Source organism: Rana temporaria, chromosome 1, assembly GCF_905171775.1.
Source record: "Rana temporaria chromosome 1, aRanTem1.1, whole genome shotgun sequence".
NCBI classification, from domain to species: Eukaryota; Metazoa; Chordata; class Amphibia; order Anura; family Ranidae; genus Rana; species Rana temporaria.
Window position 1 is genome coordinate 274920555 of NC_053489.1, and position 16844 is coordinate 274937398.

The 16844-nt window shown below is 39.9% G+C and overlaps 1 protein-coding gene across 4 annotated transcripts in view; it reads left to right on the plus strand.

Moving 5' to 3' along the window:
* Positions 1–15306, plus strand: part of TLE1 (TLE family member 1, transcriptional corepressor) — a 79044-nt gene extending 63738 nt beyond the window's left edge. For all 4 annotated transcript variants that reach the window (XM_040355674.1, XM_040355681.1, XM_040355658.1 and 1 more), the window contains exons 15-20: positions 2161–2410; positions 4293–4540; positions 8378–8525; positions 10709–10859; positions 13621–13697; positions 13791–15306. In XM_040355674.1, the coding sequence (XP_040211608.1) occupies positions 2161–2410; positions 4293–4540; positions 8378–8525; positions 10709–10859; positions 13621–13697; positions 13791–13898 (982 nt within the window). In that variant the 3' untranslated portion in view covers positions 13899–15306. The remainder of the gene's footprint in view (positions 1–2160; positions 2411–4292; positions 4541–8377; positions 8526–10708; positions 10860–13620; positions 13698–13790) is intronic.
* Positions 15307–16844: the final 1538 nt, after the last annotated feature.

The following is a 16844-nucleotide window of genomic DNA, read 5'->3' on the forward strand; positions in this document are numbered from 1 at the left end:
AGCAAGGCATTACATAGCTTGGCAAATTTTCAACCTAGCCTTGACAATTGGGAAGTAACTTCTACCATACCAATGGAAGGTAATGGCAGTTGCAAGCCTATCAGACTAGGGAGGAATGGTCTAATCTCAGTTTAGTGAACATGGTCACCCAAGCTCTCCATTAACACCTTGGAGCTCAGAGCAATTCAAAGCTGAACCCCCCCCTTTTTCCAGGGCCACCCAATTGGGGTGTAATAAGACAATGCTAAGACTGTGCTCTGCATCAATGACTGAGTGTATCAGGCTTCATGCAGCTTTGAAGGAATCCATCCTGATCATCTGGACGGAAAAACACTATCCAGGTGTATCTGCTATTCGGAACCCAGAAATGGACAACTGGAAGGCAGACTACCTCTGTCACTACCTGGACCAATGGGAAGATGTCAGATGGGAGATTCCAGACATAGATATCCTAGCCTCCATATTTAATGGGTTTACCTCTCTGTGGCCAGGACCAAGGATCCTTTAGAACTGGCATTGAATGTCTTGAATTCCCTTAATTCAATTCGGGCTAATTGGATTTTGCCTCGACTGGTCTGCAAACTAGAGCAAGAGAAGAAACATGTGATTCTCAAACTGTTCCAGAAGAACCTAGAACACAGATAGACTTGGACTTTTAGGAGATGTCTAGCCTGTTTCAAACAGGCCAGATTTGCGCAGGCACTTAAACACCTCTGTGCCTTACAGTCTGGCCTTCTTACGAAAGTACCAGGGACAGGTTTTGGCTTTGTTCATGCTTTTCCAAAACAATTCTGACTTTGTGCTGCCTTGTAAAAAACCTTTATTCACAGTGTTTTGCATCGAACCATCCTTGCAGAACCATGTGCTTCATTGAAACATCAGTTTTTCTCGATTTTCTCTGCCCTGCAAAAACTCCTTTGGATGATATCCCCTGTAAGGTGTCCACCTTGGTGGCTATCACATCAGTCAGAAGTCTCGTAAGGAGGCCTATAAGCAATTTCTCATTCTCCACAAGGATAAAAGTAGTCCTGCGTCCAAGACCCTCTTTTTCTTCCTAGGGTGTTGTCAGCCTTCAAATTCAATAGACACCATCCTTTGTGCTGTACTCCTAAGCACCCTAAGGAGATTGCGTATTATTGATTGTATGTGACTTCTATCTGGAAGAGACTCCTTATTTTTCTAGCTCTCAGGACTTTGCAAGGAACATATTTCTTCATGATCCATTGCTAAGTGGATTAGATGGCTCCTCTCGAGCTTACCTATGAGATAAAGCACTTACTCACTCCACCAAGTTGATAAACGTTTTCTGGGCATTCTGATATTAACTCTGTTGTCCAGCTTTGTAAGGCTGCCACCTGGTCTTCTGTTCATACTTTCCAGTCCTTGGTGGATGCAGAGTTCGGCCACAAGGTTCCTGCAAGCAAACTTGGTCATGTCTAATGCTTGCTATTGTTGCATCTATTGGTACAGTTCTGTCGGTTATTGCCCAACCTTCTCATTTACTGCTTGGGAAAGTCCCAGGGTCTATAAATATCAACCCTGTGTACTGTACAATTTAAGATAAAGTATTACTATATCTTGGAATACAGGACACAGGCCACCCTTCTGTGTTGCATGTGTTTACATCTGATTACCTCTGATCGGTCATATTGAGGTCCAAAAAGACCTATTATATTATGTATAATATATTTGATGGTAAATCTAGTTACATACATCACTCCATCTGAGACCACACTGTTTTTTGCACTGATCGTTCACTAAAGTATAAATGTAAATCATTTTCCCTGTAGAGAGTGCTTGAAGTGTCACAGATTGAAGTATGTTTTACAATAAGTGGAAGCACAGATGTTCTGACTTAAATTGTTTAGTCGACAGAGGAGTAGTATGTAGCGGAGAGAAAATGCTTCTACGTTGATAGTTTCTATCTCCTAATTTTCCATCTCCTAATTTTCTGTACCTCATCGGAATCGGAAACCATATTTAATTTCTGTAAAGGTTGCATAGAAGATTGTGGTATATTTCTCATAAAAGGCATCATGGAATTAATATGGTCTTTTTAAAAATCTATATATCTTCAACATAAAATTGTGTAGTTAATTACAACACTGTTTGCTGATTTTTATTTATTTATTTTCCACCTTCCCCTCTTCTTACTCTTAGGGCCTACTCGTTCCATGTTACTGCAGATGGCCAGATGCAGCCGGTCCCATTCCCTCCTGATGCTCTGATTGGCCAAGGAATCCCTCGGCATGCACGCCAGATAAACACACTAAATCACGGGGAAGTGGTTTGTGCAGTAACCATCAGCAACCCCACAAGACACGTTTACACTGGTGGGAAGGGATGTGTCAAAGTCTGGGACATCAGCCAACCTGGCAACAAAAGCCCAGTTTCTCAGCTGGACTGCTTGGTAAGTGTACAGAAACTTGTGTTCTAGGGTCCTTGGAGACTGTACAAGGAAATGGCTTTCTATTCTTTAATTTGTTGTCTTAAAGCCCAAGAAACCGATTTTGCTCTAAATAGCAATGTTTTAGTCTAAGTGACATAGACAGGGTTACCAAAAGTGTGTGTTTTTTTTTCTTTCTTTTTTTCTTTTTCATTTCAAGCTTTAGTTACTCGCTGGGGATTTAAACTACTGAACGTTTTTAGACCTCTTGGGTCATACTTCCCCAGTTGTATGTGTATTTTATGTTGAGCAGAATATAAAGTAAAACTTGGAAGATCAAGGGGTAGCTTGGAATACTTTGAACTCCAAGGAGGGTGGGGACAGAGCTAGTAACTATGGTAGTGAGATCCTGCCATCAGCCTAAGTTTACTCCTCATCATGCCCACCTGATATTGAAATATTACTTTTATGTGAAAGAACGCTTTAATGATTTAACTATATTCTTTAAGTGTCCATACCTAAAATGTTTACTTTAAAAGCACACATGTATTGTGTGAGCTAATCACCACTTTACAGACAATGCTACAGTCTTCAATCTGCTTAACGTTCTAATCTAAAACTGTGCAGTGCCTGAGCTCTGCTTTCAGGAGAGATCCATTTTCGTACAACAGTCATCTCAGTTGTGTGTGTGTGCATGTTTGCTTTATGTGTTTGCCAAGTAGGTGGTTAAAAAATTGTTGGTTGACGGTTATGAAAAATAATCTAAGGACTTAACGTTGCTATGATGAGTGTTTACCCAGGCCTCTACAGTCATTGACCTACAGACTGCTTTTGTTATTAATTTGAAGGACCGTACCTGTGCAAATACTGTTGTACTATTTATGACAGTAGAATTATAAATGCTGAAGAGGATCTGTTAGCTTCTCCCCCCCCCCCCCCCCCCCCCCCCACAAAGAAGCTCATTGTTCCATAGCCAAGATATTATACATTTATAACTAATTTTTTTTTTCCTTTTGCCTTTCGAACCATAGCATGGCTGCAGAATAGCACTTTACAAGTAGTAACCAATGTCCAGTTCCCTTTGAGGACATTTGTGGAAATGTTTCTGGTGAAAATCACCCATCATACTGCTGCAACTATTTTCCACTGTGCTTACTTAAACCCTTATGCCAGCTTCCAAATATCTAGAATTTTCATATTTGCTTTGTATGTTTGTGTGCGCTCTGAGAAGATCTGTCTGCTTGAAATGGTTCTGTTTACCTTACATTAAGAGTTCTGCCGTCACAACATACTGTTTCATCTTGGAACATCAGCATTGTAATACCAATACCAGCAATAGTTATTTTTGACAATCCAGTGTAAGCTTACTTAAAACATTTCCTTTCATGTTGCGTGCTGCATGTCTACTGGCTAGCTGTTTCCACAAATTCCTGTATTCCCTGCAAAATTTGCAGCTTCCATTCTGCTGTTTACTTTTGATTTCTAAGGACTACATATTCCATGGTACCTTTCTGCCGGCAAGTTGATTTCTGTACTGACTCCGCCTCCAAAAACTCATCTAAGCACATTCGTTCAGGCTCTATGAAATGTGTGACATAATGCCTACTCGCAAGGACTAGTCAATACATGTCAGAGTTCAGATAAGTAAAAGTAGGCATATTTCCACATGCTTCACAATCTTTCAGATTTATAGAAGTAGGCCATAAATCGTTGACATTCAAAGTGGAAATTAATAGGAGTTGAAATTTTGACCATAGATGCTCTCGAACCTGTAGTTTAGTATACATGATGGGTTCCACAACATACTATACTCAATATAGATAAGCATTAGAACTTTTTAATGCTGTTGAAATAGTCATAGCTGTGTACCTAGGGTAATAAGAAAGTGTTTGTCTTCTCTTTCTAGAACAGAGATAACTATATTAGATCCTGTAAATTACTCCCTGATGGATGCACTCTCATTGTCGGAGGGGAAGCCAGCACGTTATCCATATGGGACCTGGCAGCTCCCACCCCGCGTATAAAAGCAGAGCTGACATCATCTGCTCCTGCCTGCTATGCTCTGGCTATCAGCCCTGACTCCAAGGTCTGCTTCTCCTGCTGTAGTGATGGCAACATTGCAGTGTGGGACTTGCACAATCAGACCCTTGTAAGGTATGTGTCAAACATGTGTTGTAGTATTATTGATGGGGAAAATGGTTTAGTTTAATTCTGAATTGATAGGTTTGGAGAAAGACACCCCTCCCCCTTAATAATCTGTAATGTAGCAAACACTGTAAAGGGACATTAAATACTGATGTGTTCTTGTTATAAGCCTCTTTACATACACAAATGAATACGGTCTTCCAGATTGCAGTGCAATAGACACATCTGTAGACCTTTCTCTTTTACATGTTTACTGTATACAAAACAATTGTATCCTAATCATACAGAACAGGACACAGACTGAATAGTCAGACCGTGGATAGTGCCTTCAGCTGATTGGACACTGACAAGCTTTTGAGGACATGCTTTATAGCTCTACCCCACGAGTCCTTAGATTTATGCTAGTGTCCTAAGGTGATGGACCTCTTTCCCCATGGAGATTTCTCTTCAGAAACTTCATATCTATCACGATAGAAGCTGACGTGCATAAAAAAGCTCTTTTAATTTTTTGTTACCGTTCTGTATCCTGTAGGAGAAAGGTAAATGTAGTATTTTGTCCCTTGTTAGTGTTTTCTAACCCTAGCTATGAAGTTCGACCTGCTCCCCTTTCCTCCTGCTGCAGTTGATTTTGACAACAGCTATGAAGGAGATGGTTGATTCACAGCTGCTGCTTGTCTCGGTTGTGAAGACTTTTGACAGACAAGCAGCAGCAAGAGAAATGCATAGCATGTCAGATTCCCTCTCCATTTGAATTCCACTGCTTTTCTGTTGAGTGTTCACAGCCAAGATCAACTTCAGTTGTCAGTCTCCCTCAAAGCTGGGCAGGTCGGACCGTATAACTAGGATTAGAAAACACATGGCAACATGGGGCAAGATGCTACATGTACTTTGCTGCATAGGGTACAGAACTGTAACAAAAAATGATGCATTCTTTTGTACTGTAATTTTTAACAGTCTCAATGCTTTTTTGGGATATAAGTTTCATTCTGCTTATGGGTCAAATTGAAACCTAATATTTAAATCTCATACCTGTGTATGCATGTGAAACGGTTTAATGATGTAATTTTAAAACCTAGTTGAGCCATAAACAGCAATTGCATTAATTGGAAATTGCATTTTATGCTCAGGTCTACTTGTGACATAACCTTTCTAATACTGGAAAAAATGCAAGATGCCCATTAAAAAAATGGGATCTGTCACCTTTACTCAGGTTACCGGTTTTCCTGATTGAATAATCATGTAAATGTCACCCACTGCTTGTAGAAACAGGTTTCCAGATTTTTCAGGTCTTAGAGTGAGCTCAGTTTAGGCCTTGCCTAATTGTTTAAATTCAGTATGTCTTTGCGCTATTGCATATTTTAGTTTTTCTGTTTTCAGGAGGAGCTAGGCAATTGTCTTTAGTTAGCCCAGAAGCCAGATTAATCTTTAAAAATTGACAGATATATTTGGATGGCCTTCTTAAAGAGTAATATAATTTTATAGGATAGGAATGCTGACACCATGTTCTTGGGAACTGACCTTTAGTATTTTATGTTCCATGACCCTAGCAGTTGGAATTTCCTAATACCAGCAGCGAATGCCAAAAGGGTTAAACAAGGCTTAGCACGGATTTTTATTTAATTGCTCTTAGAGCTAGGTTGTATGTAGCGCACAGCTTTTGAATCCTATTAGGTTGGCAACCCTGCCTGTGTAGAAGGCCAGCAAACTATTCTAACTGGAATAAATCCACAAGGCTTTACAGGCAGTTTGGCAGGCACATGACAGATTTGGGACTCTGATAATTCTCCTCCCAACCTTCAGATGTAATGTTAAGCAAGCACAGCCAGTGTCCTCTTGGCATGGCATTCTGCAATTGTTTTTATCCATTTAAAATGTTATGAATTGGGTTACTTATGCCATATCTATATATAGGAGAAAAATGCGCATAGTGTGCTGAAAAATTGAGTTGGTTAATAACTGACATAACAGCAGCACTCACAAATATGTACACACCATATAAACTATATAAAGAAAGTGTTGCGCTGTCTTAAATATGATATGGTGCTTCCTCAATATAATATCAGAGGATGAAACAGAAAAAAACACTGAAAAGTCCACCACAATGATTCAAAAACAATTACAAGAATAATGTAGTAAAGTGAATATCCCAAAATCTGCAAAAGTCCTTGAATGAAGATAAAAGTAATGTCCTTCCAATTATGAACAGGTGCAACACCCCGTGCTCCCCAGAAGCATTATTCTGTAAGTACTGATCTAATAGCCCGTGTGCAAGGGCTGTAGGTCAAATGCTTATTCTGCTAGTCATGGTTTACTTTCTAATAATAAGGTTAAAGTTTTTGTCAAGTCGTTTATTATAAAAAAAAAAGTCATACCTGCTCTGTGCACTGATATTGAACAGAGCGGCCATGATCCTTCATCTGGTGTGTCCCCTTCAGTGCTCCTGGCTCCTCTTCTCGGTGTGCCACTATAGGGAGCCACATCTTACTGCGGTACACCTGCAGACTCGATCCCAAGCATTGCTGCCTGCGTCTATAGACACAGACATCAAGGCTGGGCCCTGCTCACTCATCACAGGATTTGACTGACATTGGCTTCCACTGCTCTGAGCAAAGCATATGAGAGCAGGGAGAAGAGAGCCACTACAGACGGGCACAGCACTGGTTTGAGATTGTGCTCCGGTAAATATACGGGGGTCAGGGGGCGATACACATACTGAAACATTTTTTTACTTGAATGCAGGGAATGCGTGAAGTGTTTAAGGTTTCAACCACTTTAATTGATTAATTACAGAAAGGACTGTGCTGCCTCTTTCAGGTTATTTTAAATGTTTGCCACCAATTGTGTAGTTAAAGTATGTATAACCCTTTGCAATCCTTAAACTCTACCACGAGAAGCTCCTCTGGTTTCAGTTGTGGATTTGTACAGGCAATACTTTTCTGCGGTGCATAAAAGAGAAGTAGCATACTAAAAAAAAAAAAAAAAAAACTTTAGTGAAGGAATCTGTAGGCTGCCATTGCTTCTTCGGAAGAACTGCTTGACAGGCCATTAGTCAAATGCAGCAATATCTATACTCCCTGTAACAGACTTCACTTTGACTTAACCTGCTGTTTTCTTATTCTAAGTCAGTATGTGGTGCATTAAAACCAATGGAGGACAGGCAGCTAGCTTTCTAAGAAGGTATTTTTTGCTTCCCATCAAGTGTACATACTAGTCCTTTGTAGGATTTGATTAATTCTGGTGTCACAGGCACATATGCATTATACTTGATCTTTCCAGAAGTACTACTGAGAAGAGTTAAAAAAACATTAACAATTTAAGACGACATGATTTGTTGCCTTCCAACATATTTTGCAACTTCTGCCTAGTTTAACCAAGGCAATTTCTGTTTAATATGGGAACCTGCTTCTTTAAGCACTATGCACACACCATTTTGTAATCATTTCAGTATGTGATAATGTTTTACTTACTTGTTTGCTGTTTTTTAGGTTAATAAGACATTTGATTGACACATAATTATTACTAGTAATTAGTTTCATTGGTCTGGTGGGATTGTGTAAAATTTAAAAATGGTTGATTTTTTTTTCTAATTTTGTGTCTGTGTAATGCTTGATGGCAAAAGCCTTTTTTAGAGGCTTGCGATTGCTAGCCATTTGAATTGACCAGAGTAATACCTGCTGTTAAGAACTTGTGGGTGTATTTTAATTCTGCAAGAAAAAGGAGTGTTGTTCCATTTCACTAGATTTACAAGAGATGACACATGTAGGGAAAGTCCAAAGCTAACAACGCAGCAGTGTTTACCTTGAGTACTGGCAGGAAATCATTATTCAATCTTGTTTGTCTTATCAGGCAATTCCAGGGCCACACAGATGGAGCCAGCTGTATTGACATTTCAAATGATGGTACCAAGCTTTGGACAGGAGGTTTGGACAACACAGTGCGATCCTGGGACTTGCGCGAAGGACGACAGCTACAACAACATGACTTCACATCACAGGTAAATGCTGTGATTTTTTTTTCTGTAAAATTAGTTGATTTTTTTTATTTATTTAAACACTTGCTTTACACATATTTAAATGTTGGGAGCTTATTAGAGGTTTTTGTTTTTTTTAATAGGTGTGAAATGAATGATTCGCTTACTAAATACAATGTGTATTGTAGAGCATACTGTGTTTTTTCAGGGCTGACACTGTCATGCACATGTGAGCTCTTTTATCAACAATTGTTTTGTGAGTGTCTATGGATGCAGTTTGAAAGGATTATTAGTCAGGCCTCTTGGACCACACTATATGGGTAGAATTCTTTTTTTTTTTTTTTGTCATATCTAAATGGTCAAATAATGGCGTATACCAGGGGTCCCCAAACTTTGTAAACAAAGGGGGTCAGTTTACTGTGTTTCAGAAAGCGGGAATATACTTTTTCTGGCACCAGTGGGAGTAAATCATGCCCCATCTATCTCTTGTTATTGGGGGGGGGGGGGAGATAAAGGGAATAGCGCCCTCTTAGTCAGTGGGAGAAATGGCACCCCACTGTTGTCAATGATGGGAAATATGCCCAATGATTTGTGTCAGTGGGATGAATAGTGCCCCAAGGGCTGGATAAAGTCAAGCAAAGGGCCACAGTTTGGGGACCCCCTGGTTTATACTATCAATCAGGATGCGCTTATGCTTCTAAAGATTCACTTTTTTTGGGGTGGAAAATGTTTTATACACTGGAGGCAACACCACTGGCCAACAGAATAGCCTAACATTTTAGAATGCTATGGTAATGCACTGGAAGCCCTAAAGTGCCTTTTGTGCTTAACTTTTTTTGCTTTCCAGATTGTAAATGGTATTTTAATATAACCAAAATAATTGTTTTGCCTAATTTACAGGCCATATGACAAATCTGCTTTTAAAGCTAATCTCCAGCATTACAAACTATTTGCTACACTAACATGTGTCGGTTGGGTGTACTGTATAAACTGTATGTAGCACCAAGCTACATACAGTATACAGCACTGTGTTGTGGGTGAGACACACGACCACCTGTCTCGCACCTGGAACAAAATTGCATCAGGCTGAGCAAAGCTCAACCAACCAGGCAGAGAATGTGACATTACCCCACCCACATGTTAGTGTAATGAGTAGTTTTGGTGGGGTAATGGGCCAAACAAAATAATTAGAACGTAAAGCTGGAGATCTGCTTTAAACAATTTTAATGTGGTAGAGGAAAACTGTTGTGGTTGCGTTTTTGTTTTTTTATTTAAAAAAAAAAAAAAAGTATTGGCAACATTTATTGTCAACTTAACAGCTTTGGTACACACACCCCTTTCAGACCAATTTCTACATCCAGAATATTAAGAAGCTGTCTCACAACTACGCAGTAGGATAGAATAGAGATCAATAGTTGTGTGGAGCAATGGATTGCCTGTTCTGACTGGCAAACTGCAAAATACAATGATGAAATATATGTGGAAACGGTCTCGCCTGTTAAAATGTATAACTCAAGTTTAACCCAGATACTCCTTCCAGACACTCGGTTTTACTACATTCTTCAGTTTTACTAGACTACAGTAAAAAGCAATGCAACTGGGTGAAGTAAAAGCAGCTCAGGGATTAGGTCAGCTTCTCCAATTAGCAAGATCCATTTGTAAGGATTTAGAGTTGGTGCAGTGTAGTAAAGCCTACCTGGCTTATAGCGCTGTCTGTTCCTCTCCAAATCTGAATGCTGATGTTCAAGGCACTACTGGCTGCTAGTACAGAGAGGCTGAGTGACTATTTAAAAAAATATTTGAGTTTTTTTCTTTCAATGGGGTTCTTTTTCGATCTGCATACTGTTGATATTAAATTAGTGGGATGGAAAAAAAAATCCCAGAAAGATCTCTGCCCATCGTCTTTCAGAAAGACAATGTTACATCATATACTGAAAGCATATGCATGTTGGAAGCTGAGTGCCTTGGCTCCATTCTTTTGTGTGCTCTGATGATTTAGTCCAAATGGTTTTGTCTTGGCTTAAAATTTCCAAGCTTGTCAGGTAATTATAGGAAGTTCACTAATGTGCTGGTCCTGTACTCATTAGACTGCTTGACTGTCCTATTATTGGCCTGTACAGAGAATGTGATTTCTCATGTGAGTACCTCTTTTCTTATGTTTAGCCTTTGATATTTTAAACACGCTTTGTGTTTTGTTCTATATTTAGATCTTCTCCCTTGGATACTGTCCAACTGGGGAATGGCTTGCAGTAGGAATGGAAAGCAGTAATGTGGAAGTCCTGCATGTAAATAAACCGGATAAATATCAGCTGCATCTACATGAGAGCTGTGTGTTGTCGCTAAAGTTTGCGTATTGTGGTAAGTGTAAAAGAAAAAATGTGGGGGCATATAGGGACAGTAACATTAATGGTTGTGTATTTTACGTGTGTTTTTTTAATATACTGAGGCCTCATGCATACATGATGTTTTTTTAACTCTCCTAGAAGCCAGCAGCGTTTGTGCAGAAAAAATTGCCTGACACTTGTAAAAGTGTCTAACGCTTTTAGGAGTTTTTACAGGCATCAAGCTTTTGGGCTTTAATTCTGGCCATTGAAATTAAATAATGTTCAAGCACTAGCATTTAAGCGCGTTTAGCAGCAGCAATTGTTTTCTCTGCCCTAACTCTGCTGCTCTCGGATGCGCTAGCAGTGACGTCTTTTTTCCTGCCTCTAAAAGCTCCTGCCACTAAACGCCTCTGTATGCATGAACACATAGGCCAACATGGAGGGCGTTTAGAGGCAGGAAAGGGTCAGACGCCCCTAGAAGCAGCTGTACAACATCCAGTGTGCATGAGACCTAAATGTGACATGTTCTAAAACCGGAAAAGGGTAGATTCTTTAGCCAGTGTGTAGGTCAGGCTTAACCACTTATTGAATGCCCCTGTTCTACAGTACTTTTGGGCAACATTTTTAGACCCCTTTCACACTGGTGTTTTTCAGGCGTTTTAGTGCTAGAAATATTGCTTGTAAAGTGCCTGAAAACCGCCTCCCATGCCGCCTGAATGTAAAAGTCTGAGTGCTTTCACACTGGGGTTTCAAAAAGTCCTGCAAGCAGCATCTTTGGGGCGGTAATAAACCCAAAAGCAAATATTTTATTATTGCAGCTTACTATTTCTTAGATCTGATGGTTGCATTCGTAAAAACATTTTATGCTTTCTTCTGGGTGATCCAACCACCAAGTCTGTTTTTCAACAGAACAAGTTCTCCAGCAGAATGTATTGGCTATAGAGATGAGGGAAACCATTTACTACTAGCAGGGATCCTTACAATGATCAGCCTGTCTTTAAAATGTTTATCCATAAACGAAAAATACTGCTGTATATGCATGTAAAATATTAGCTGACGTTCAGCTTCAATTTGTTAGTGTTTTTATATCTGCTAGTACATCGAAAAATCCCCTCCCCCGAGACTGACAATGATCTTGTCCAAAAGTGCCCCCTATGATCATTCATCCAGAGTTGGGGCACTCTGATATAGGTGGTGTTACTGGCCAGATCCCAGGTGAAAATGGGGAAAAAAGCCTAAAATTATACAGCCACCACATCTAAGGATTGGTAAGCTGCAATATATTAAATTTTTGGTTTAGGGCAGTGTTTCTCAACTGGGGTGCCGCAAAGAGTTCTCAGGGGAACCACGGCAAAAGGGGCAAGCTGTGCCTTCCCTGTACGTTCAGATCTGAGAACGATCTGGTGTTTCCTGTATAGAGAGAGGAGGAAGAGAATGTAGCATGCACCTCCTCCTGGCTCTCCCCTTCTCCCTGCTACTATCTGTACTAAAGTTCGTAACCTGGAAAGCTATGCGAGCCATTTACCCACGTCCTAACAACCAGTGATGTCATTGGTTGTCGGGCAGCCTGAACAGCTTTCTGGGTTGCATCTTTTCTCATGCTGTGACTAATGTAGACCACTGTGCCTTGCTGATTTAACTGAATTAAAGCTCAAAATATACAGTACATGGCAATGCTTTTCCTTGTATTTTCACCTAAAAGTCTAAACTTCCACCTGAAAATCTAATTGATACCTTGATATCTCTTTCATAACACACTTTTTATATATGCAACATGGAATATTGGGCTTGTATACTTGGCATCTACTGTGGTCCAGTTTTTGTTTTAAAAATTTTAAAGTGGAAAATAAAGGCAAAACCTAACTAACTCTAAACCCACTCTGAGACAGATTCTAAGCCTAATCCTAGCCCTGTAAAGAAAACCATCTCTATACTAAACTCTTCTACAGCCACTCTGGTCCAGCCCCAATTATCAGCGAGGGCTTCAGTGTCTAGGCAAGGCAGTCGACAAAGGAAGCCCCACAGTAACTGTATGGGTGATGTCGCTTCCCAGCCTTTGTTGGCTTTCTCCTGCACACAGAGCGCTGCTGGAGACCTGACAAGTGGCTTCAGAATAGGCAAGTATAGCGATCTTTCCCTTACAGGGCTAGATAGATTAGGTTCAGAATGTGGCTGAGCATAGGTTTAGCCTTAAAGTGATTGTAAAGCCTGTCTTATTTTTTTCCTATAAAAATAACAAACCTATTATATTTACCTGCCCTGTGTAATGGTTTTGCACAGAGCAGCCCAGATCTTCCTCTTCTCGGGTCCCTCTTCAGCTCTCCTGGCCCCTCCCACTTGTCGAGTGCCCCCACAGCTAGGGGCTTGCTATGGGGCACCTGAGCCGAGCTGCAGCTCTGTGTGTCCATTCAGACACTGAGCCCTGGTTCAGCCCATCCCCATTTCTCTCCTGATCGGTTAACTGACTTTGACAGCAGCGGGAGCCAATGGTGCTGCTGCTGTGTCTCTGGCAATCAGGAGGTCCGAGGCACTGGTGAACATTGCTGCATAAAAATGGGGCTCAGGTAAGAATTAGAGGGTGCTGGGGCCAGCTGCTGCACAAAGGCTTTTTATCTGAATGTGTAGAATGCATTCAGATAAAACACTTCCTGCCTTTACAACCACTTTAACTTCCACTTTAATGAAAAGACAATTCTCCAAAAAAGTATTACGTGGCTCGAGCAGCTTTTGAGAGTCATATTTTCATCCTACTTTAGTGTTCATCATGTAACGTCTTTTTGATTTTGTTTGCTCAGGTAAATGGTTTGTGAGCACAGGGAAAGACAACCTTCTTAATGCCTGGAGAACGCCATATGGAGCAAGCATATTCCAGGTAAGTGTTGGCATATATGCATTTGTTTTGAATATACACTGCAACACACCTGGGTATAAGAAGTGTGGATTAATCTGTGCTGTTTTTTTGTAGTCTAAAGAATCCTCGTCGGTGCTGAGCTGCGACATCTCTGCAGATGATAAATACATTGTCACTGGATCAGGGGACAAGAAGGCTACAGTGTATGAAGTGATCTACTGAAAGACTAGATTATTATTTTGTACAAATTATTTGGGCCAAAATATACTTTTGCATATCAGTAGGAAGAACAAGCAGACTTTTTAATCCTGATCATGAAATTTTGCCTGTGTATATAAAGAAAATGCAATATGGACTTGCTGTATCTCCTACCAATGTGGATATGACTGCCTGGAACAAGCTGAAGTCAACATATAATGAACATATGTCTTAATATGTCTGCTGAAAACTTTTTTTTTTTTTTTAAGCAGCTATTTTTGTCTTACATTTAATGTGACTCTTTGTGAGCTCACAGATATTCTCAACATGGCAACTTATCAGATTCTTGAAATACAAGGTTCTGTGCTTCGTAGAATTTTTATTTTTGTTGAAGGTCAGTTGTAAAAATGTACATATATTTGTTTTCCTACAGTAAAGTCTTTAGTACCAACAGCATTTTTATTTTGTAACTGTCAATATGTAAATTGATTTTCATGGTGTATATAGGATTTGTAATTACTTGCATTTACCAAGGTTGTGACTGTCTATTCTTTTACTACACTGTGATAGGTCTAGTCAAGTTGTAAATGTTATTTGAAATAGCAGATGCACAGTAACTTGACGCCTGATTAGTTTATATAATTCTGAATCTTGTAAGTTTTAAAGTCTGAATCCTCTTTCTCAAGACAGTATTCTGTCCTCATAACTTGCTCTTGTAGTGTGACTGTCATTCAATTTATTTTCAAAACATTTCTTTCCATTTCAAAAATCTGACTGTCGATCCAGAATTTATGAAGAACCATTTTTGAAGTGTATGTATATACAATTAAAATGCCTTTCTAAGAGGATTAGGTGTATACGCTTTTTATGTTTCCATTCTATGTAGTCAGTCTAGATGGGTGGTGCCATTTAATGGCATCCTAATCAAATCTGTGAAAAAGTGCAGCCCATGGGAACAATTTTTTTTTTTTTTTGGTTTTTAGTCTTCTCTAATACTAAAAGGTTTTTCCACTTCTGTGATTAACTAGCGATAGACACGTCCCTGCAAATAGTTATGCAGAATTATTTTGCTTCTGTTACTCTGGTTTATTCCTTTTTTTTTATTAAGCAGATACATATGATGAGCCTGCTCAGTATTTCAGCCATGTGTAATTGGCTTCTTGTGGGTCCTAGAACCCAAAACTTATTGTGCTGCTGCCCCCCCTTTTTAAATATTACATTATCGTTTTGGGATGATGCTGCACATCCATCACACACACCTGATCTATTTATTTTAAGATGAAAACTTTTAGTGAGCAGTAAACTTTGCATCATATTGTAAGCCTTCCATAGAGTCCATTATGAATGTTTTTCTAAAAGCAAAGACTTTCGGTTTCTGTTAATGAAGTCTATACTTCATTACTATGTCTGAATAAAACAACATAATACACTATTTTCTGGTATTTACTTTTTTCCCCAAATACAAATGTTGTTGAAATTAAGTTTAGTTAATAGCATTTTTTTATAGAAACATTTTGCAGGCTGAGAAATATGCATCGTAATCATTTTGTAATATGTTGAAACATGATGGGTATAAAAGCACTTGTTCACTCACAGGATTTGAACTTGCAAAGTATCTTATTCAGCAATTTTGTACGTGGATGAGTGATTGTTTCCTTTAACCACTTACCGACTGCCTGCCGACATACTTTGGCTGTTTGAAGAGGAATATCGTTGTTATGGCAGCAGCTAGCTACCATAACCCCCTGTATCCTATTCAGCGGGGGTCAGCTTTCAGTTAATAGTGGTCTCTGCAGCGGATTCGCCTCAAGATCACTTTTATCGATGGCAGGAGAGCCCCCCGCCATGTTCCGGTGCCCTCCGTTGCTTACTGCAGCCGTCAGTAGCGGCGGAGGTGTTCGGATCCTTCTCGATCTGTGGTATGGAGCTGACTAAGGGGAATATGGCAACCTCTCAGCTCCATACCATTGCAGGACGGAAGCAACGTCAAAAAGCTCTTAGATACTTTTATTTTTTTATTTAGTGTAAATATTAGGTCTAATGTGCCCCGTCCCACTGGGCTCTCGTGCAGAAGCAAACACATAAGTGAGCAGTGCACACATATGAAAACTGTTCAAACCACACATGCGGTATCACTGCGATCGTTGGAGCAAGAGCAATAATTAGACCACCTCTAACTCAAAACATGCAACCTATATAATTTTTTTGAACATCGCCTATGGATATTTTTAGGGTAAAAGTTTGTCGCCATTCCACGAGCGGGTGAAATTTTGAAGCATGTTAGGTATCAATTTACTCGGTGTAACATTGTGAAAGAATAATGTAAAAAAAAATCTCCCCTGATGGAAAAAAGACCAGAGATGAGCTTGGGTTTGTTCGGTTGTTTCTCCAAACCCACATGGCCAAGCTTGCAAGGAAGCTGTCACCTGTAATGGACAATCATCTGCAGCAGAAGGCATTCCTCAGCCTGCAGCTTCATGTATACATGCCCCCTGTATATGTGCAGCTGTGGGGCAGGGAGTAACCCCACCCCCCACAGATGACTGGCCTGTTACAGATGACCGCGTCCTGTCTGGATAAGAAGAGCATCCAAACACGCCTGTGCTCATCCTTGACAAAGACCACAAAAAACAAACCATTCCCCTATTCTGTATAAAGCAAAATAAATGTCTACACACACTTAACTGCATCTGCAACACGCATAATAATGTCAGCTGGGTTAACATTTAATTTGTGGCATTATGAACAAGCCTAAGCAGGCCCATCTGCACTTGTAGCTCATCTCCTGAAATGTGGCCAGCCGTATGACATTCTTTGTTACTAATGATTGCAGCTGGAAGCACTCATGTCCTAAATGTTTTTTTTGAACATACACTACTCACATATTCACATATATACACGTCATGTGAAATTATGACCTGAAAGTCAACTTTTTACTACTAAGAAACTGTCAAAAGTTGCATGCAAGGT